Raw genomic sequence first — 21,289 nt, forward strand, 5'->3', positions numbered from 1 at the left:
CAGGTCAGGACACACATTTAACCAAACCCTGGGATTTGGACAGGTCAGGACACACATTTAACCAAACCCTGGGATTTGGACAGGTCAGGACACACATTTAACCAAACCTTGGGATTTGGACAGGTCAGGACACACATTTAACCAAACCTTGGGATTTGGGCAGGTCAGGACACACATTTAACCAAACCCTGGGATTTGGACAGGTCAGGACACACATTTAACCAAACCTTGGGATTTGGGCAGGTCAGGACACACATTTAACCAAACCCTGGGATTTGGACAGGTCAGGACACACATTTAACCAAACCTTGGGATTTGGGCAGGTCAGGACACACATTTAACCAAACCTTGGGATTTGGGCAGGTCAGAAGACACATTTAACCAAACCCTGGGATTTGGACAGGTCAGAAGACACATTTAACCACACCTTGGGATTTGGGCAGGTCAGGACACACATTCTAACCCAGCCTTGTGCTTGGGGCAGGCTCTGCAAGGCAAGGGACAGTCACCTGTCCCCCTCCCCAGCTGAGGGGCTCAGGGGAGCTTGTACCTCACTGACCCCCACCCAAACAAGATGCACATTCCTCCTTTGCAAGGATGGCTCAGGAAACAGAAATTATCAACCCCCAGAGAGCACTCACAGGTATTTTGTCTGTCCTGTTGTCTTTCCAGACCTCTAGAAGTGCCACCACCATGTCCTTGAGCTCGGTGCGAGACAAGACCCCATCGCGGTCCACGTCAAACACCTTGAAGCAAACTGAGGGAAAAGGGAATGACTTTGCTGTTAGAACCATTGCACAACTCTTTTTTCTTTATTCCTTGCAGCCCCTGAGCCTGCAGAGCCCCGAGCAGCTGACTCAGGGCTGACAGTTCTGAAGGGGGATGCACGTGTGGGGGTGAGGAAATGGAGCAGCTGTGTTTGATAAACTCAAATCCACATCCCTGCCACGCTCTGCTGTGTTTGCTGATGGGACCTAGCAGGGAACGTGTGTGCATCCAGAAATTTCCAGGGAATTACAGCTTGGAAGTTGCAATAATGTGGTTTTGGAGAAGTAGGGAACAAAAAAGTGTTTCAAAACACAGGAACCTTGCAGGGAGCCAGCTGGGAACTGGGCAGTGAAAAGCCACAACATGCTGTTTACCACAAGACAATCAAATAGGACATTTGTTTTCTATTATAGATAATGAGTAGCTAAGTGTTTGCACTTTCTATATTGAGATACACACTTCTGCCTCAAAATGCAGAACACTGAAAAAAGAACTTCTGAAATGTAGTTTTTCCCAGTTAGATAATTGACATGAAAGTACTGATAAACTGTAAAATACATGGAATTAGGTTTAATCATCCTTTATAAGAGGAAACCTTGATATTTAAAATTCCTCTTTTTTTAAAACTTTTCACAGACTTATTCAGTGGAAAAAGAATCTCAAAAGGTGAAAACAACTAAACCTCATTGTTCAAACTGAAAAAGTGCTCTCAAATTAACAGTTAAATTTTGCATACTTACACTTCTGTCTCTCTGCCAAGGGTCCCCTGCAACATGCTGAGAGCCCACAGGAAATTTCTTTAAAATCTATGTGATTGTCTCGGTTTTCATCAAAAGCATTAAACAAACCTGCAAACCACAAAAGCATCTCCTGTTACAGCACCTGAGAGAGCCACCCTGCACCTCCACGAGGGGTTAATGGGGAACATGGGCAAGGAGAAGTACAAACACTTGTCATTTATTCTCATTAAGTGTAATAAAGGTAATTAAGCACTACTAAGGCCATTTAAAGGTGAATTAGATGTCTCAGGGATGGCTGATCCAGCCAGGGGTGGGGAGGGAATCAAGAATTCTGAACAGCTGCCTGGTCCTCACACCCTGCTTGGAATGAGTGATTGAGAGTGGAGCTGAACCTGTCTGGCCAGAGCTTCCTTCTGCCTGGCAGAAATTCCTCTGGAAATCACTGAACACTGCAAATTTGGACCTGAATGAGAGCTCTAGCTACCAGCCTTCAAAGCATTTAAGAGTTCAAATCATTCAGCATTATTTATCCCATAACTTATATATTTTTTTAGCAAAAATGACTCCACAGAAGGCAAAGAATGAGCAGAAACCATTCAAGTTTCCCCACAGCAGCTGTGTAAGTTTAAATCACTAAGTAGATAAAAGACACAGGAAAAAAAAAAGGATGTGGGGATAGATTCCTACAGAACTGGACATAAATTCTGATTTTTTACCATTGCAGATGACTTTCCCATTTGTTACTTACTGCTGCCACTTATCAGTAAAGCCAACTTTTTGGAAATAATAAAATTGTCACTCCAGGACTGCAGACCAGAACTGGAGTGCAAGTGGCATGTCCCTGAATGTCCCCATGTCATGCAGCAAATGGCAATGGGACAACTCCAGTTATTACCAGAGTGCCTTCAACTGGACAGACCAGTTTGGTTGTCAGTAGAAATAACAACCTACAAATCTCCTGAGTCTCCTGAATGAAATCTTCCTTAATTTACTTTTTAGGGAGGAGTGTTTCATGGGCTGCATGATACAACAACTGAGGTGTCATTTAATAGATGAAACTCCCATTTGTCAGTTTAAAAATGCTTGGTTTTCTCTCATTCAGGCCCAGCAGTTTATTTTGTCTTTACAGAACCTTAAGAAAAAAATTTAAGCAACTACAGGGCAACTTCTACATAAAATCTGACAGATTTCCTGCCTAGCAATGCAACACCTCCTTCAGCACCCCAGATCTCCCAGCAAACAGAGATTTTCCCTCTTTTCCCATTTTCCAGAACTCAGTGAAGTTATTGTGTCCTTGAAGCTGAAAGGACATTTCAGAACAGACACTTCAGAGCCATCCCAGCTGGGAGTCAGCAGAGTTCCTCCCTGCTCTCCCTCCATACCTTCACTCAGGGATTGATGGATTGGGGGGGACACCAAGGGGGCAAATGTCTCCAAATCGAAGCGTCCAGTCCGTGACTGAGCCTTCAGCAGCCAGTATCTCTTCTCCAGGTCAATGATGTCAGATTCTTCCACTGCAGAACCAACAGAATTAACCCCAAATTACCTTCTCTGGCCACAGAATCTTCTCACCTATTCGCCATCGAGGAGTTCACCATCACTAACATCATCACAAGTGTGTAGAAACACAGAAATTAACTTTTCCCACTGTTTTCCCTCTTTATTGTTCACCTATTTCTGTTTGGAACAGGCAGCTTGTATGTGCAGTATTTTATTTTCCCAGGGTATTCAGTATTAAAAGCCTCAAAAAAGACATGAAGTAGCATTAAAAAAAAAAATCCCAGATCTTTTATGGAGAAGAATTGTGTAGTACTTGGCTGCCCTTAAAAAATTCTATTTTAAATTTTTAGCTTTTTTATACAGTAATAAGGCTAAATTTTAATGTGGCATTTAAATGTTGTATGTCAGCATTATTTTTTTCCAAATATAAAATAGTTTGATTCACTTTATTATTTATACTATAGAATTATTTATAATTATTTAATATACAGTAAACACTGGGGAGTGGTCACACAAACCTACAATGCAGAGGAACTTAGAAGGCAATTTAAAAAGGGAAAAAAACCCCAAACCCAAGAAATAAAACAAGGTGCAAGGATGGATAAAAATAGCCAGAGGAAGAACTTATGTTTTCCTTCAAAACATTCTACACAAATGCTCTCTTTATGCTTTATCCTTGAAATTAAATATATATATCTATATAAAACAAGATTATATTTCTGCCCAACAATACTTTTAACCTTTTTACATATGCAAGTGTGTCACAACAGTGCTTTAGGTCAGTGCCAATTAATTGGTTCTCAAATAGATCTGTAATGACAAAGCTGTCTATATTAAGAAGCACTACGTGTGATCTCATTCCCAGATGGTTCTGAGCCTTTAAATCCATGCCAGTTTTCTAATAGGTTTAACTTGAGCTATTTGGCCTGGTTTAGTCCACAGAAACAATAATAATCCTGTAAGCCTTAAGAACTGAAGGGCTCCACCTAAAAAGTTGTGTAAAATCGAAATTTTATTGATTTCTTTGCCCATTTCTGTCATTAGTGGCAGTAATTTCCTTAAAATAGTAACTTAGGTAACCTGCAGTGAGTATCAAGAAGTTGTAAGTGCCCAGCAGGAGCATCACATGATGCACCAAACTTACACAACCCTCACCCTCAGCGGCAGAAAGAGTGGAGAAATCTGGATAAAATATCTGGAGTTGGAGGAAAGGAGAGGGTTTGCACTTTCCTGTAAGGTGCTGTTAGACAGCCCAGCTGGAGAAGTGACATCAGTGACAAATGTCCCCTTCCTGAGCGCCTTCAGAGCAGTGACAGAGGTGCCAAGCCCAGCCCTGCCTCCCCAGTTCCTCAGGGCATCACTCCCAGCTCCTGGGCATGCACACAGGGAGAGAAGAGCTGATCCAGAAGGAAAACTCATCTCCTTTCTCCTCTGCCCTCCTTCCCAGATGTTCCAATCCCCTGATCTGTTTTGGCATCCCCTGGCTCGTGGCTGGGGTGTAACCACAGAGTTCTCTGGGTTGGAAGGGACCTTTAAAGGTCACCCCCAGCTCCTCCATGGACACCTTCCACTGGATCAGGCTGCTCCATCCAACCTGGCTGGAATGTTTCCAGGGATGAGGAATCCACCACCTCACCACAAATGTTTCTCCCTCACAGCTACTCTCAGTTTAAACCCATTTCCCCACGTCCTATCACCTACTGAAATCTGTCCCCAAATACACGAGGCAGCAGCAATCCAAATTTATAAATTAATATAATTCTACTAGAAATCAAGAAAGAGGAGTAATTTCTTTAAAGATCAGCACACAGAAATATCAGAGATGTGAGGAGAATCCCAGGGCTCTTCCCCTTCCCAAACAATGGGAGAGGGGAGGTTGTGCTGCCATTTACAGGAATTCCACTTCCACCTTACTGCTCTCATTAGCAAACACAAAAGATTATTTATGTTCTCTTGTGCATGACCATGTAAATCACTTTGCTTCCTTTTAATCCACCTCTGGAAGTAGGAAGAATAACAAATGTGTGAGCAGCACTTCATTCTTCAAGTGATGCAACACTGAGAATATTCAAAAGCCAGCAGGAAGCTCAAATTGTCCTCACTGAAGAGTAAATCTGCAGAAAGCTTTCTCTGGCAGGTGCAATATTTATCTTTAGCAATTAAGAACTGCAAGAATGTTATATTTTGCCAGAGAACCTCTCTCAAATACCTACAGTAGAAGTTAGTTGTATTCTGATTTTTTTTTGCTTGCACTTCACAGATGTTTCTACAGTGGTAACTCCATTGTTTTATTATTTCAGCTCAGAAAAGAAAGGTTATCACAAAGCATCTGTTTGTGTTCACAGTGGTTGAACTGACATCATGGTCACTTAAAGATAGAGAATTTTCAAATAATCACCTTTAAGAGAACAGCTGATAAGTGTTAGCACAAGTGTTACATTTTTATTCTAGCCCAAATACACTGACTTTCTGCACAGGAGCCAAGCATTTTAGAAAGCAAAACCACGTAGTAAATAACATTCTTAGCACTGATTAGCCTTCCACAAATCAGGTTAACCACGAGTAAAAATGTGACAAAAGAATATTTCTCATTGACAGCTACAACAAATTGCAGCCCAGTGCAAAAAGGGAGCAGCATTTCTTGGATTGCAGCACAGGCAAGTTCAACTGCAGCTGAGCAGCAGCTGTTGCATAATTTGATTTCTCCAGACTAAGTTTTCACATAATCTTGTAAATCAATCTCAGGATATGCAGTGCACCATCTATTCCTCCATGAGTGCAAACTAAAAGAAATCTCTGGCAATTTATGATTATACACATAATCACATTTGTTACTGAAGTTCAATGAAGCATGGGAAAGAAAGGCACACTGCACTCAACACCCAAACATATCAGTGTGCATGACAAAACACCACATTCCACAGAGGTTTTGTACAGATAAAAAAGATTTTATCTTTTCAAAATACATACTTTTCCCCCTAATATCTGTTCAAATCACATCAAACTGTAAACTGGGCTTTCATTCAGATTACTTAAAAGGATGTATTTTATATACACGATATAGGCCAAAACCTCAGGACACACAGGCTTTCTAGGCCAAGTAATTATTCATTTTGGTAATTAAATACATGATATGATTATTTGAGGTCACATGGACATGATGCACCTGAGAAATTTAAGCAGTTTACTACCACATGCTGATTTATGTCTCCCTCATCACTTGCCCATTAGAAATACAATCTGTAAAACTAGGAATACTTTTTTTTTTGTTCAATTCTCTAAGAATTAGAGCAATATAATCAGAGGGATGATAATAAGTACAACTGAAGCACAGTCCTCTTCTTGTAAAGGAAGAACAAATAAACATTTTCAATCAAACTATCATCTAAAACTGTGAAACTACTAAAAATGAGTTAATTTAGAACGTTGATCAACAGCCAGGTGCATGGCAGTGATAAACACCAAACCCCCATGTTACATTTTAATGCCATTCCCACAAAATGCCCCTCTAAAATATTCCATAGACACCAAGCCACGAATCTTCTGCCTTAGAAAACAAATTTATAAGCATGTTTTCATTTCAGCTACAGCTTACTACAATTCTTTCTAGAATTCACCAAGTATTGCAGTATATGACAGCAGTTCAATATTTACCCACCTATGGGTACAATCCTCTCTGGCTCACAGCAGCAGAAACATACCATATTCCCAACATTTTACCAGGACTTGGATTGCTCCCTGCTCACCATGACGGGCTCCTCTGCTGGCAGGGAGGGCTCTTCATGGCCAGGCAGGAGCCCAAAATGACACCAAGCACTGCTTCTCACTCAAAACTCCCCTTTGTGCCTGTCAAATTAACCCCCAGAAGACTCTGGGACTGAGAGCTGCTTTGCAAGACATAAAATAGCCTGGAACTAAGAGGATAACAAGTGGCAAAATACAGATTAAGTGACACCAAGGCTTTTACTTATTGGCCTGGGCTGCTGTCAGACTTTCATCTTTGTGCTCCTCCTAATTAAAAACAAACACACAGGGAAGGGAATGTTGAAGCCTCAGCCAAGAGAGATCCCTGTGTGTGTCAGGCACGGCCCCCCAGGTGTTCACACAGCAGAATAAGGATGGGCAGTGCCTCAAGGTGGGAGCAGGGAGGTGTGAGGAGCACAGCTCCTGTCCCAGCACAGGCTTCACACCTGGCAGAGGCAGCACAGAATGAATCCAGCCCTTTAAAGCAGATTTCAGAGGGATGGGCAGTGCCTCAAGGTGGGAGCAGGGAGGTGTGAGGAGCACAGCTCCTGTCCCAGCACAGAATGAAACCAGCCCTTCAAAGCAGATCTCATAGTTTGGATTTTCTCAGAGACAAAATTTGAGGATTTTGGCTTTCACAGAGCCAGAATCTCCAGGATTGTGTTCTAGTTCCTTCCACGAATGCCTGTTGTGGAGTGGGTGCCCAGCTCCAGAAATGTATTTAACACCCAGCCTTTTAATGCCAGCAGAGGGAAGGGATCCCCTCACTGCACTTTGCTTTCAGCCTCCCATCTCATCCTCCCCCAGAGCTGACAATCCCAGCATGGATTTTGTGCTGTTTCCAAAACTGCCTCTTCCATTTCAGCCACCCTGCCTGCTTAGCCAGGGCTCCTCTTTGTTACTGTACTAAACAGTGATAAATGTATATTCTGAAATAGGATTATTTGTACTGATTGCAGTCACAAGTGCCCCTCGGTGGGTGAGAGCTGTCAGAAAGAACTGGGTGAATTTTTCTGACAACACAGGAGTCTCCTCCATGCAAAGGGGAATTTGGATGTTATTTAATCAGAACTCAGTGACACAAGAACTGGGTGACAAAGAAGTACAAATTAAACATTTTGTCAGTTCAAAACCAGCAACCTGATGAACAGAATTATTTTCCCCATGGAAAAGGGCTGAAAACCTGAGTATCTAAGCCCATTGCATGACACTGAGTCACACCAAAATGACACATAAAAAAGACAACCAGCACCTATGCTGCAGCAGAAAAAACATTTCCAGCTAAATGAAGGAAATCAATGAGGTGTCCCCTGAGTCAGTGTGACAGAAGTGTGGGATTTACAGGCTCCACCACAGTGCTGTTCAATGTGATGGCTTCAAAAAAAATATATATTAAATAAATTTAAATGCATATGATCATTCTACAGAACTGAGAAAATCCAAACTACTGCTACTTGGTCACTTCTCAGGTGTAAGACAAATCCATACCCCTGAAACTGCTTTTTAGGAACAAAGGCCAGCTATTTTGGCAGCTTTCAAATAAAATTATTCATATTTCTGATTTAAATGAAACGGAACAAAATTTGATTAAAAGCAGCAAGTGTGTGCAACTTCCTGTAACTTTAAAATTTCATTTCTAATTATGTGTTGAGAAATGTAATTAAAGTCATCTGCACACCAAAACAAATGCTATTTACAAATGAAAAATTAGTATTCCTTTGTTTCCCTGATAGCCTGGCTCATTAAGCAAATTTAAATGGAGTCACTGATGCCTTGCATGAAATGGGGGCTGTTCCTAAATCAAAGGGAATAACTTTCCCTGTTTTTATCACTGCCATTTTTTATGGCTCTGACATATTGTCCAAGAAGTTGGATGGGAAGCAGAGTGTGAGGTAAGGCTGGGGAGGGGGGTCTGGGGCTTGTGCCAGGAGATGCAGCAGGACTGAGAAATCCCTGATTGCACCAGGGAGTGGCACAAATTACTTTGCATTTTACAACAGAAGAAAGTGGAAACCTTTCCCTCTCTCTGTGTTATGGTGTTTGCCTCAGTTTACCAAACATTATTTCTTCCTGGTCCTTCCAAAGGCAACCATTCTCCCAGGAAAAACACTAAGAACAAGCCTTCAGCAGCTCTCAGGGCTTTACACATTCAGCTGTGTTAAAAATACTTCTGTACTGAATTTCTTACTCCTTGGAGTGACCTGATTAGGCTGAAATTACTTCCAAGTGCTCAAGCACTTACATTTTCCTTAGTTTTGCATCTGTTGGATGAGAATCCTACACTGTTGTAAATCACAAGGGAATTCAGTAAAATTTAATTTTATCTAGAGTTCCAAACATAACTGTTCCATGAACTTGCCAATTCTGTGGACAATAACCACATCACCTCCATGTATTTCTGGAATTCACTGAAAAGCTCAATCCCATCTCTGACACAATGGTACCAGTGACAGGGATATCAAAACCAGAACTGAGAACAACAACAAATAGTAAATAAAATCTATTAAAACAGTAGCTGTTACATTTAAATTAATTTTTTTTTTTAATTCCAAACCTCAGTTTCAGTATAAACAAACTTTCTGTGAAAAGCCCAGTAAAAAATGTTCTGAAAGTTTCAATTTCAAAGCATAAAGAGCAGATCTCAGTTTGACACAGGTCAAGATCTTTCCCAGAGCTGAACTCCAGAACACTCAGAGGGTTGGGGTTTTTTTTCACATTCCTCTTTCTCTACCTTGTCTGTGAGACCTCAGAATATTCAGTGGTTTTCTGTAACCTCAATGTCTCCTGCAGCCTTTCATGTAATGCAAATAAATTACCTGTTCATAAACTCCTGACTTCATTATGCATTTTCATTTCAGATGGTCAGAATAGAGTTTGAATGCCCACATTTAAAACCAAGAGGATAAAAAGGGTGTGCTGCTTTATTCAAGTAACTCACCATGAGAGGATTAAATGCCACACTGACACCAGTGAGGAAAATCCATGAGAGCACATAAAACACAACCAGACTGCTCAGATCCCTGACACCTCCACAACCAACTCCCTCCTCTGAGGGATGGAATGGATGCTTGCTTTACACTGGTACATCAAGTGTCATTTATCAGCCTTTTGGTTTTGGATTTAATTTAAAAACCAGCTGTTCCTTCTTTTACATTAACATAGACATAAGGAAGCACTTCTCTGGAGACAATTCCTGAGGATGCTTCTCTTCAGTTAATTCTACCACATGCCAGGAATATTATTTATTTTACTGGAGAAGCAAATTAAGAGGTAACACTTATTTTTGAAACAAATATTATTTTCTCAAGTCTCTCAGTAGTTTTACAACCCACTATAAAGACCAAAAATAAACCCAGTATTATCAGCCAGCCACTTCAGAAGATACTTATTTTTTAGCTTGCTTGGTAGCAAACTTCTAGAGAAGTGTTGTAGCCTCAGCATTATTATCTCTTAAAAATAACAACCCAGTGTCCTTGTACACAACATTTCACATCCCAGCACAGAAAGCAGAGAACAGATGAGCTCAGAGAAGGAATTTCTCTCACTGCAGCCAACGTGGCGGAGCAGGGAGATTCAATGAACAACAACTCTGCCTGTGAACTCTGGCAGGGCTTTTTTTTTTTTTAAGATGTGCAGGACAAGAAGCACCTTTACTCACAGTGTGTGACTCCAGCCAGGGTCTGGTAGAAGGTTGGGGTGTCACTGTCATCAGTGAGGGTCACGTAGACCCCTCCTGAGAGCAGCCACCGCGAGAAGGTGAAAGCGTCTTTGTTGTGCAGCAGCCAAACCCTGAACTTCTCATAGTTCACCTTCTCACCCTGCAAGAAAAACCAGAAAATGGGAGCTGTTTTTCTCACTGCCAGTAAACAGGAACCATCCAGCTGTATGAACAAAAAATTGGGACAATCTCCTAGAAATATAAGTGCTAATGTAATTTTTCTGCTTGGAGCCATGCCTGTTTTTCCCTTTCCTTTTGAAACAGCAATGGGAGGGAAATTAACTTTAAGCTCTCTCTGCATTTCAGCCACCTACTCAATGTGGCCTTTGGAAACTCATTTACTCTGAACCTCAGGTGAAAGGCATGAAAAGAAAAATGGTTACTTGCAATTCAAAAGAGCAGAGGTTATTTTGATGAATTTAAATGTATTATTATAGATACCAGCTCTGCTGCATCAAAAAAACAGGTGCTATAAAATCATAAACATTCTGTTCTATCTGTGCAGGTATACAAACAACACAGAAAAATCAGATTTGGGAATAACTGATGCTGTGATTAATTACTGCAGGAACATGTGGACTTTTTTGCCTTTACTGACCAAAACCCACCCAGGAGCATAAATGTGAACGTGACATTCCCAGGATGTCCTCACTCCCTGTCTCCTGGAGCTCCCTGTTCAGGAACACCTAAAATCTACACATTCACAGAATTCCAGTGCTGTTTAAACCATTTATTTGGATCTTTGCCAAGCTGTGGCCATGAAACCATAGGGATCAGCAGACTAATTTCTACAGGACCTACAAAACTACCTCAAATAAAAGCAAACCCATTATCAGTAGACAAACTCATTATATGGAGATTCTCATCTCCAGGGGAAATAAACAGGGGTCTGCAAAGTGGAAGAGGTTTCAAGTCATTGATTATTTAAACTCCCCTCATATCACAGACCATTAAACTTCACTGAATTACATCTCTACAGAATCCAACAATTTGCATTTGGCCACGGACTATCTGCAACTGCCAAGTGCAGAAAATTGAAAATTCACTGTATTCCCTTTGCCAGGCTGCTCCAATGGTTCATCACCAGCACTGCTGAAACATTTGCTTCCTATTCCCATTGCAGGGGGTTGTTTCAGTTCCAGATACTCATTCTTTTTATGCCTCTTTTTCTAGACTAAAGAGTTTTATATTTTCATCCAACAAATCACAGACTGGTTTGGGTTGGAAGAGACATTAAAGCCCAGCCAGTGTCACCCCTGCCATGGCAGGGACACCTCCCACTGTCCCAGGCTGCTCCAAGCCCATCCAGCCTGGCCTTGGACACTGCCAGGGATCCAGGGGCAGCCACTGCCAGGGCCTGCCCACCCTCACTTTGATTTCTTATTCTTCCAATTCTCCAGCAGTTTAGATCAAGAGAAAGGAACATTTTCTCACTCTCTGTTCCACCCTTTCCCTCTACTTTTAGCACTGCTCTTTGTAAAGGTAGCAAGAGCTGGGTCATTAAAACTCCAATTTGCCCTGGAAGGACAATGAAGAGGAACAGAAAAACTTTGGACAGGAGGAAGAAAGCATGATGACAGCTGAATTATGATGGAACCTCAGCAATGCAGTTATCACTGATTTTTTTCCCTGTATTCCAGAAACAAGAGGAAAACTCAGATATATTCTAAAGCTTCTATTTCTAGCTGAGTACATGCAGCAATTCTGATGAACATAAGTGCTTATAAACATCATCCTTGAAATCAAACTCATCCTCCATAAGGCAGGCAGGAAGGCCCACAGCAGGAACATTAAACTTTCTCACTCTCCAGCAATGACCATGGATGATTAAGAGCCCAGTAAATCCTGCTGAGTGGGTTATTACACTATTTTCATTTTAAAAGAAAAATCAATATGCAGCATTTTCTTGAACAGGAAAATGCTCTGAAGCCCAGATTGATACTCATCTTCCTGCAAGGCTTCATAAAGTATTTCTGGATTTCTTGGACAGTGTGCAATTAACTCATAGGGTGCAATTAATCACACCACACTGATGGGAAATTATAAATAGGAAATGGCAGCAAGGGTCAGCTCCAGAAGCTGAGGTGCAGTGGACTCAGGATTTATGCTTGCAGCCAGGACTCAGGAATGCAATCACTGCCTCCAGAGCCAACAGGACACCAGGGCCAGATCAGAGCCTGGCTCAGGCACTGCCCACAGCCAGAGCTAGCTCCAGCACAGAACAATCAAATCTGAAGTAATTAAGTAACCTGATAGCCACAATTAAAGCTTCCAGTCAATCTGGTCAATCCTTTTGCCAGAGGAATGTACAATGATGTCTCCATTTTGCTGGTCTTAGTCATCTGATAACCCTGGAGTCAAAAAATCATCTATGAATATAGCAAAGTACCAATGCCCTGCTTTAGGGGAGGACTTCAGCAAGCTCCATAAAGATTACATCTCTCAAACAACTTAAAGCATAATTAAGTGTTGTAGCTCCTGGCAGGAAAATGATACAAAAGCATTAATATAAAATTATTATTTTGAAGCAATCATGGCTGTCAGGCATTTTTAAACCCAGGGTGCAGATTTTCTTTCTTCTCAGCTCTGTGTTCTAGATTTCTTCCCTGACTGCAATAAAATGTTCACACTAATGACTAAGTTCCCACCAGCAATATTAGTATTTAAATTCACCTGATGACACGATTCCCATTGGGAAATGATCTCCTTCCAAGGAGCACAGAGAATACAGGAGCACACAGAATTTATACACCAAACACTTCTCCCATCAATATAAATTCCATGGAACACCACAACACAAAACCCATGAGCTTTTACCCCATTTAAACAAGGTCAGTTTGTTCCCATAGGTGCTTGAGTATAAAAAAGAAGCTACTTAATGTAATCTTGACTATTTTTTAACTGCAACAGGAGGAAAGGTGCATGGCATACCTCAGAGAAGCATTTCTTGAGTGACTCTGGGACTTTCCCATCAACCACATGCAGCATCTTCTCCATCTCTTCACGGACAACATAACTCCCAGATTCATTAGAGAAGAGGCTGAAAATATCTGGGGAAATAGAAATATGTGTAAACATCTATGGCAGTGACATTTTTCAAATGCATGGTTCATAACTGGATGAGAATGTCAAAGGCTATGTAACTACTAAAGGACTAAACACTTAGGTTGATCCAAGTTCAATACAGGTCCACAAGGTTTAGGTCAAGACCTTCCTTTTCTTTGACCATTGTAATCAAAAAAAAAAAAAAAAAAAAAAAAGAGTATTATCAAGTCAGATTAACAGAGAAGACAAAACAACAGAAGTCAGTAGGCAGATGCTTTATATTTTTTTTTAAAAATATCAATGCCATCCTCCTTCCTCTGCCCACATACAGAGACCATCAGGCTTTCTGTAGGATCCCAACACTGACATTCATGATGACTTGGCAAATATTTCATTTTGATGAATATAGAAAACAAAAGTGGACTTAATTTCCAAAAATACAGCTAAAAATGCTTTTAAAAAATCCCATCTTCACTGTAAAATGGTCACATTTTACACTCACAAGCCACTGTCTCATTGTTACTAAGTTACATCACTTACATTTTGTTTTCTCCTCCTCTCTGCCTCTTGTGAGTAGAACTAATCCAACTATCAAGTTATTGAAGTGCAGCCCTTTGGATATTCCTCCAAATGAACAGTAGATAACCTAGAAGAATAAAATAGAGAAGTTAACCAGAACCAGGGCAAGCAGAGATGTCAGAAGTAAAACCAGCAGCTCACATTCAGCTAAAGACACTTCAATTATTAATTGTGTTACCCTTTTGTAGCTCTTCTGGTACTGATTTAGTGAAACACAGGTACAAGTCATCAACAGCAATATAAAAACTCCACATTAGAATCCTCCAGTGAAGACATTTCTCACTTGCTTGTGGTGGAGTTTCCCCAGATTTCTTCATCAGGGCTGAAATCTCCCCCAGGCTGGGCTCTGATAATCTCAAAAGCATCAAGGGGATGCAGCAGGAATCCCCAAGGCCAGGCTGGCAGCAGAGAGGGGAACACCAGAGCCCTGTGAGTCACTGCACCACCACGGGGTGCTTTCCACTACAAGTCAAAATAAAGCCAGGACTGGGAGTGCCCAAATAAAACCAGTCCTGGGCCTGGCAAGGCTAGACCTGGCCAAGCCACACAGGGCTGTGGTGGCAGGAAGGTGATAAGGGAACACCTGACACACAGTGGCTCCACCAGATTTACTGCTGCTCCTGCAGCTCAGCAGTGCTGGGCCACCTGCAGAAACCCTCTCCTTGTCTGTCTGTCTGTCCATCCATCCCTCCATCCATCCCTCTGGACTACTGAAATCTGTCTGCAGGCATGGTAATGTCAATCCCTGCACAGCAGGATCTCATTCTCCACCCTGACCCTCACTCCCATCCCACCCTGAGACACAGCATTACCCAAATACTTTCATTTCCACAGGGGCTCAGATCAGCCTCTTCTGGTACTAAACTTTAATCCATTTACAAATGCTTGAAGGGCTGAATTATTAAAACTGAATTTGTGCTTTATTTGGACACAACAATTGTAGAGGTTTCAAGGCAGAGATTTGAATTCCACACTTTGTATGGCTAATCCTTCTGTCTTCACCAAATGCCTTCAAGGCTACACTGCCCATGTGAGCAATTTACCTTCATATTCCACTGGAATAATTGTTTTTTTAAATATGCAGCCAAAATATCCACTCACTTCTGCTGAACTTTGTACATCTCAGCTGCAAGACCAGATGAGCACCAAATATTACATTTATACATTGTTTCAACACAACACAAGGATTGCTCATGAGATAAACAGAGGAAAAGAATTCTATGGATAAAGTCCAATGTACCAGTATTTAATATATGGAATTACAGCCACGGGCAAGCTGGCATTGCTTGGAGTTTAGCTGCTCAATTATTCCTTGGGAAGAGTTTATAAACACTGAATACTCATGTAACACATCATTTCTCCACATTTTTTCACGTTGGTGTGGCATTTGGAAAACTTCTAATAGCATGCACCATCAAAATGTGATGCAATTTTGTGTCTTCCAAAATTACTTAATGCTGTTGCAGCTTTACTTAAAACAGCCCCACCCAGGCAGAATGACAGCAATCTGCATTTCAGAGTGTAAAATTTGCTATCATTACAAGGTACATAGTACTTTTTAAAATAAAATTTAAGCCTGATGTGTTCTGTTTCATGGGCAACTGAAGAGCACAACAAGATTTAAAAACCAAAGCTGTGCTTATGCTCCCCACCACCTGAGCAGCTCTCCTGCAGTTTAACACCACAGACACAGCTCTAAATTTCCTTTTATTAATATCTTCAACCCCATTCTCCCAAGAGATCCTCCCAGAACATGACTGTCCTGAACATTTAAAAAATGTTTTGTGTGCAAAAGGACAATCACTCAAACCGTTGGATTAAAGTTCCCCTGGTTTCAGTTCTCTGTTCCACGTCCAGTTTAACTCATAAAAACTCCTGTGTTTTTAATTTAACAAATTCCTGAAGGCCTCTCACTCCTCAGACATGAAAAACCATCATTCACAGCATGCAGAGCACACAGCCCAGCTCCAAGGCTCCAAATGATCTGTTTGAGTGACTGAAAGGCTGAAAACTCAGGGTTTTTAGCTGCCTAATGACTTTGCCTGCCTCTCCCCATCCTGAAGCCAGGAATTGCAAAGCATCCCTTGACTCAAATCCCAATTTTGGCCCAATTTACGGTTTTCAAGCTCACGGATTTGATGCTGCACTGCCTGAGTATGAATGCTACAAGTACATCATAATTTGTACTCGAATTTTGAGATGAGTTCTGATGAGAAGCCATCAAAAACCAATTAGGAGTCTTCCATTAATTTTATTTCACCACCTGGAAACCAAGAACTGCTCTATAACCATCATGAGTGTTAAAAGAGATAATCATCACCAAAATTGTGTCTTTAAGGACAGATTTTTAAAAAAAAATAAAATAAAAACAAGGCAGCAGACATTTGAAACTCCAGAATCTCTATTTGTGACCAAATCAGTAATTTAATCCTTAATACTGACCTGAAAGGGATATAAAGGTACAAGTTAACACAGAACATAAAATTCTCAATATTTTATACTATTTCAAACCAATCATATATTGTGAAAGATACTTGTTTTTTTTTTGTTGTTGTTGTTGTTTAATCTTAGGGGTTACCAACTCTCAAACTCAAAAATTCATGCTAAAGACAGGCTTTAAGCTCTGGGCAAATCAGACCCCTCCTTTTCCACTGCAAATTCTCCTGCTAAGCCTTAAACACCCACATAAAAAGCCAACTGCTTACAGAAGTAAAGCAGTATCATCCTCTTTGCCAAAATTTAGGAAAAATGGGGGAAAAAAAGAATGGAGAAAAGATTAAGCTGAGGAAAAGGAACTCTGCCAGAGTGTAAAACCTTCAGCAATGCAACACTTTAGCACTCACATTATCTAAATAAAACTGGGGGACTTGACTCAGGTCAACAGCTCTGAGGATGCCAAAAATAGAGGCTGTCACTAGGAATGACATGGAGCAAGAGATCATTTGAAAGGTCTGCCTAATCATTGTCTCTACCAATAATATTTTGATATCTCTCTCAAGAAAGGGGTAACTCTATAATAAAGTTAAACAAGCATATGTGTAGGATGGTATTACTGTTTTTTAAAGATAGATATATGTTTATATCCATGTGGCAAATTTTGATTCTGATTATTTTTCAGCTCATTCATACATCTGTTATGAACAAATTTATTTTTAAGAGCTTGTAAAGATTCATCTTTAGAAAACAAAGTAACAGCCAATGGAATCTCAAAGGAACCAACAGCAAGTGCATCTCTGGAGTAAATAAAATGTGTTATTACAAATTGCCAATCTTTTAATTGCCCAAATTTACATCTGGATATTTAGGTTTACTTCAAAGTCATCTACCAGGTATTAAATGGTGCTGGGAGCACATCTCAGCCCAGCACATCCCTGACCACCCACAATCCAACATTTCCAGGTGCATTGTGATGTTGCATAAAAAATGGGAAGCAATTCAATCAACTCCATAAACATTTGTATGTGCACAGCAGATCCAGCTGCTCATTTTCTGCTGCCACTGGCTTCCCAAAACAGCACTTCCCAGCTCACCTCAGCAACTTTGGGAGGGACCCCATCACCCAGAACTTCCCTGATGAAGCACTGCTGGGTCATATAATAGGAGAGGCCACAAGTTCTCTTGAAAGCATCTTTGAGCCTCTTCAGTTCTATGTCTGTAACTGAAAGCAGAGGAAAGAAAAAAAAAATTCTGGTCAATAAAGATGTTACAGAAAGATAACAGCTTAAGAAATCTCAAAATCCTCCACTCCTCACGTTTACCTTCACAATAAAAAGACACGAAGAAATTAAACGCATGATTTCCCCTAAAGAGTGGGAAAATGAGATCTAATAATCTAATCTTGCTTGAAAAGAGAGAAGGGAAGCAGACCTGTGGTTACCATCAATGTAACAACAGCTCACTGCCTAAGTTTTGTGACTACAATAGTGGATTGTAATTTGTTCTAAATTCAGCACCATTCTTGTCACACAAAGGAAAATGAGGCAGCTTTATGATCAATTTTGCATTGCATGTAAGCCAAGGAAATTATCTGCAACCAACAGTGGTGAGTATTATCAAGAGCAGCTCCAACAGCATCCTTCAAGCAGTTTCATCTATTAACCATTCTGCCTTTCTGCATTAAAACAAAATACTTTATCAGCACTCCAAGTTCATGAGACAGTGCAGTGAGGTCTGATTTAATAGGAATAAAATGTTGGACTACATGTAATTCTTCACCCAAGATCCCCTTGCACAGCCAAAATCTGCTTGCCAGCTACACCTGTTCAAACTTGTTCACAACTGCAAAGGTGGAAAACGTGATGACATCCACTCACCCTGCCTGGGAGCTCCCTGGAAAGCAGTGCTGCCTTCAGATTTTACAAGCACAAAGCAACTTTCTAAGGAAGTGTTTAAGAAGGGAAGGATCTCGTGGAACAAAATAAGCCCTCTGTCCAAAGCCAGGCTGCAGGGAATGGCATAGGACCCCCTGGAAGTTCCTGAGTGGTGCAGAAAAAGCAATTTACCATGCAGAAGCCCAGGGAAATGATGCTGCACAGGGAGCTGTGTCACTGTATTTATAGCAAGGCATTTTCCTTACCCTGCTATCACAAGCCAGACACAAACAACACTGCCATGGTCAAAGGCTTGTCAAGCTTTTTGTCGGCCAAAATAAAACAGAGCACTTGAGGGCTTAATCCAGCACTCAGTAAAACTTCCTACTTTTCAGTTACTTCATTCATCAAAAGCAAAAATCAATCCTTAAAAGTAAATCACATTAAAACATTCCTCCCTAATTTTAATCTGAGTCAACACTGAAACAGATGTTGGCTCCACTTAACAATTGTGTGAAAACAGAAATTGGGTTATATTTCCTCTCAAATTTTATTACAGATTCTGGGTACTTCTAACCATAAAGAAAAAAAAAATAAATCAAAGTATCGAAGAGATAAACCTCAAGTGTGACCCACACAGCACCAGAGCTATCAATTAGCACAGCGGTGATTATCATTAGCACAGATCTTGTTTGACTAAAACGAGCCTGCTGTAATTACATGTCAGAAGAATGTTGGTCTCATTCTGTTACCTGGCTTATAAGGTGTTTAAATTCCATTATTTCACATTAATATCCCAAACCAGGAGGAGATGAAGGGAAGTGCATCACCTCCTATCACCTTTAAGCACAACCAGGGACAACTCCCCACATTTAATGAGTGTTGGGATTGCTCAGGGATCAGGGAAGCTCCTGGCTTTGTAATTTTGGCAAAGCAAAGCAAACAACCTGGATCCTAGACTAAATCCAACAACAGTTCAGGGATGAAATTATTCTCATTTTTTGCAGTTTTTATATGCCTGCTCACACGCATATCTTCAACAAAAATAAACTCTGTGCTCCGGTTTCTTCTCCCTCTCTTGATTCTTTGATCTCCCCACCATTAATCCAATCTGGTTGGGGTTTATTTGGCAGAAGTTTCTACACAAACATTTGCAGAGCTGATGCTCACAGCACCCCCGAGTGCCCAGTGTGCACTCCAGGCAGTGCTCAGGAGCAGGAAAATCCCACAGAAATGTATCTCCCATAATCCATGGGAGTGACTGGAGCAGCAGCCAAGGTGAGGAGAAGGTTGGGAACATGACTTGTCAAGCAATATTCCCAAGATCTGCACTATCAGTGTATTTAACAGGGTGATAAGCTGATACTGCCAGTCCATGTTACATTTCAAAAGCAAATTATTATTGCCAGAGCCCACTCAGTATTATTGTTTGCATTCAGAAACTACAAAAAAGGTCATGGAATAACAGGAAAGGTAATTACTTCCATTCCTTCCCCAGGAGCCATTAAAATGACTGATGCTGCCCATTTAAAATCATCTGCAAAGCTTTGTAAAGATAAGTTCATTATACATTTAGATCCATGCACATGAAAGTACAACTGAAATGAGAAGAGTATAAATCAAAGATATTATCAATGTTTACTATGAGTCTGGAAGGCAAAATATTTGAATTCAAAATCCCAACACCAAAGCACCAATTATTCAACAGAGATAGAGCACGATGGCATGTTGAGAGGAAATAAAACTAAGTCTTCAATTATTAAAGGAACATTTCTAGAAGCAATACATCTATTACTATAATAACTATAATAATTTTAGAAATTACCTGCCTCACATCCCCAGAAGCTGCCTTTTTTCTCTCAGTTCCACAAGCCCAACTCACAGGAAGCAGCACAGAACACAGAGGGGTTTTTCATCCTGCCTTTAGACACCAGCCTGTCTCCTGCACTGTTTCCTACACCGACTGAAGTCCTTTCATTAGGAATATTCACTTTTTCCAAAGGCACACATTCCCCAAACACTTCCAGGAGCCAGTTGTCTACAAACACCTCTGAGAAGAGCATTCACAGGCTGCTGTCATTAGACACAGGAGACAGACACCACACTACGGGGAGCACCCTTGTTGGATTCACAGCCTGACAGGGGAAAACAGACCCTGACAAGTTCCCAGGAGGAGTTTGTGGTAGTGAGCACAGCAAAAAGCATCTTCACATCCCACCTGCCACTAACAGGTGACACAGCCTCAATATTATTGCAGGGAAAATGACTCAACTGGAACTGCACATTTCATTCTTTGCACCTCCAGAGCACACAAGTGACCTTTTGGCAGTGAGGTTGATTCAAGGTAACAAAACCAAGTTTCAATACTTAGATACTGTCTGATAATCCTTAAAAATCTACCTGCCCAATTCCAAAAACCACCAGTGAAACAAAGTCCCAGCCTGTCACCCTGCCTATGGTAACTCTGCTAACACGAAGCTCCTGTGCCACCTCAGCTGGAGGGTTTCCAGCAAAGCTGCAGACAGTTTAACAGGAGATTAGTGCTGCATCCAACTCTCCAGGGAATATTCCAGCTCCAGTTTGTTTAATAAAGTTTAAATGAAACCACGCAACCTCAGCTAAAAATGTCACCCCGCTCAGAGTAATTGTAACAAACCTTCAGCTCACCAACTGCTGAGGGTATTTTTAGTTTCCCAGCGCTACTTAAACTTCAGGCTGTTTATATGGATGTACTATTCCACATTTTTTGTTTTAATTCCCATCTATCCAGGTAATGAAATGTGTAGTGCCTTCCAAAACAGGCCCCTGCTGGAAACCACCTCATTCTGCTCTGCCTTCACATTTTTGTCACCAAGTCATCCTGGACTTTTCCTTTTGGACTAAAA

The 21,289-nt window shown here is 41.0% G+C and overlaps 1 protein-coding gene across 3 annotated transcripts in view; it reads right to left on the reverse strand.

Moving 5' to 3' along the window:
* Nucleotides 1-21,289, reverse strand: part of USP32 (ubiquitin specific peptidase 32) — a 62,656-nt gene that overhangs the window by 25,888 nt on the left and 15,479 nt on the right. For all 3 annotated transcript variants that reach the window (XM_041482529.1, XM_041482528.1, XM_041482527.1), the window contains exons 2-8: nucleotides 17,625-17,752; nucleotides 14,056-14,161; nucleotides 13,402-13,520; nucleotides 10,411-10,570; nucleotides 2,891-3,022; nucleotides 1,509-1,616; nucleotides 642-757 (exon numbers count right to left, since the gene is read on the reverse strand). In XM_041482529.1, the coding sequence (XP_041338463.1) occupies nucleotides 642-757; nucleotides 1,509-1,616; nucleotides 2,891-3,022; nucleotides 10,411-10,570; nucleotides 13,402-13,520; nucleotides 14,056-14,161; nucleotides 17,625-17,687 (804 nt within the window). In that variant the 5' untranslated portion in view covers nucleotides 17,688-17,752. The remainder of the gene's footprint in view (nucleotides 1-641; nucleotides 758-1,508; nucleotides 1,617-2,890; nucleotides 3,023-10,410; nucleotides 10,571-13,401; nucleotides 13,521-14,055; nucleotides 14,162-17,624; nucleotides 17,753-21,289) is intronic.

This window comes from Pyrgilauda ruficollis, unplaced genomic scaffold, assembly GCF_017590135.1.
Source record: "Pyrgilauda ruficollis isolate IOZ18807 unplaced genomic scaffold, ASM1759013v1 scaffold59, whole genome shotgun sequence".
Classification (NCBI taxonomy): domain Eukaryota; kingdom Metazoa; phylum Chordata; class Aves; order Passeriformes; family Passeridae; genus Pyrgilauda; species Pyrgilauda ruficollis.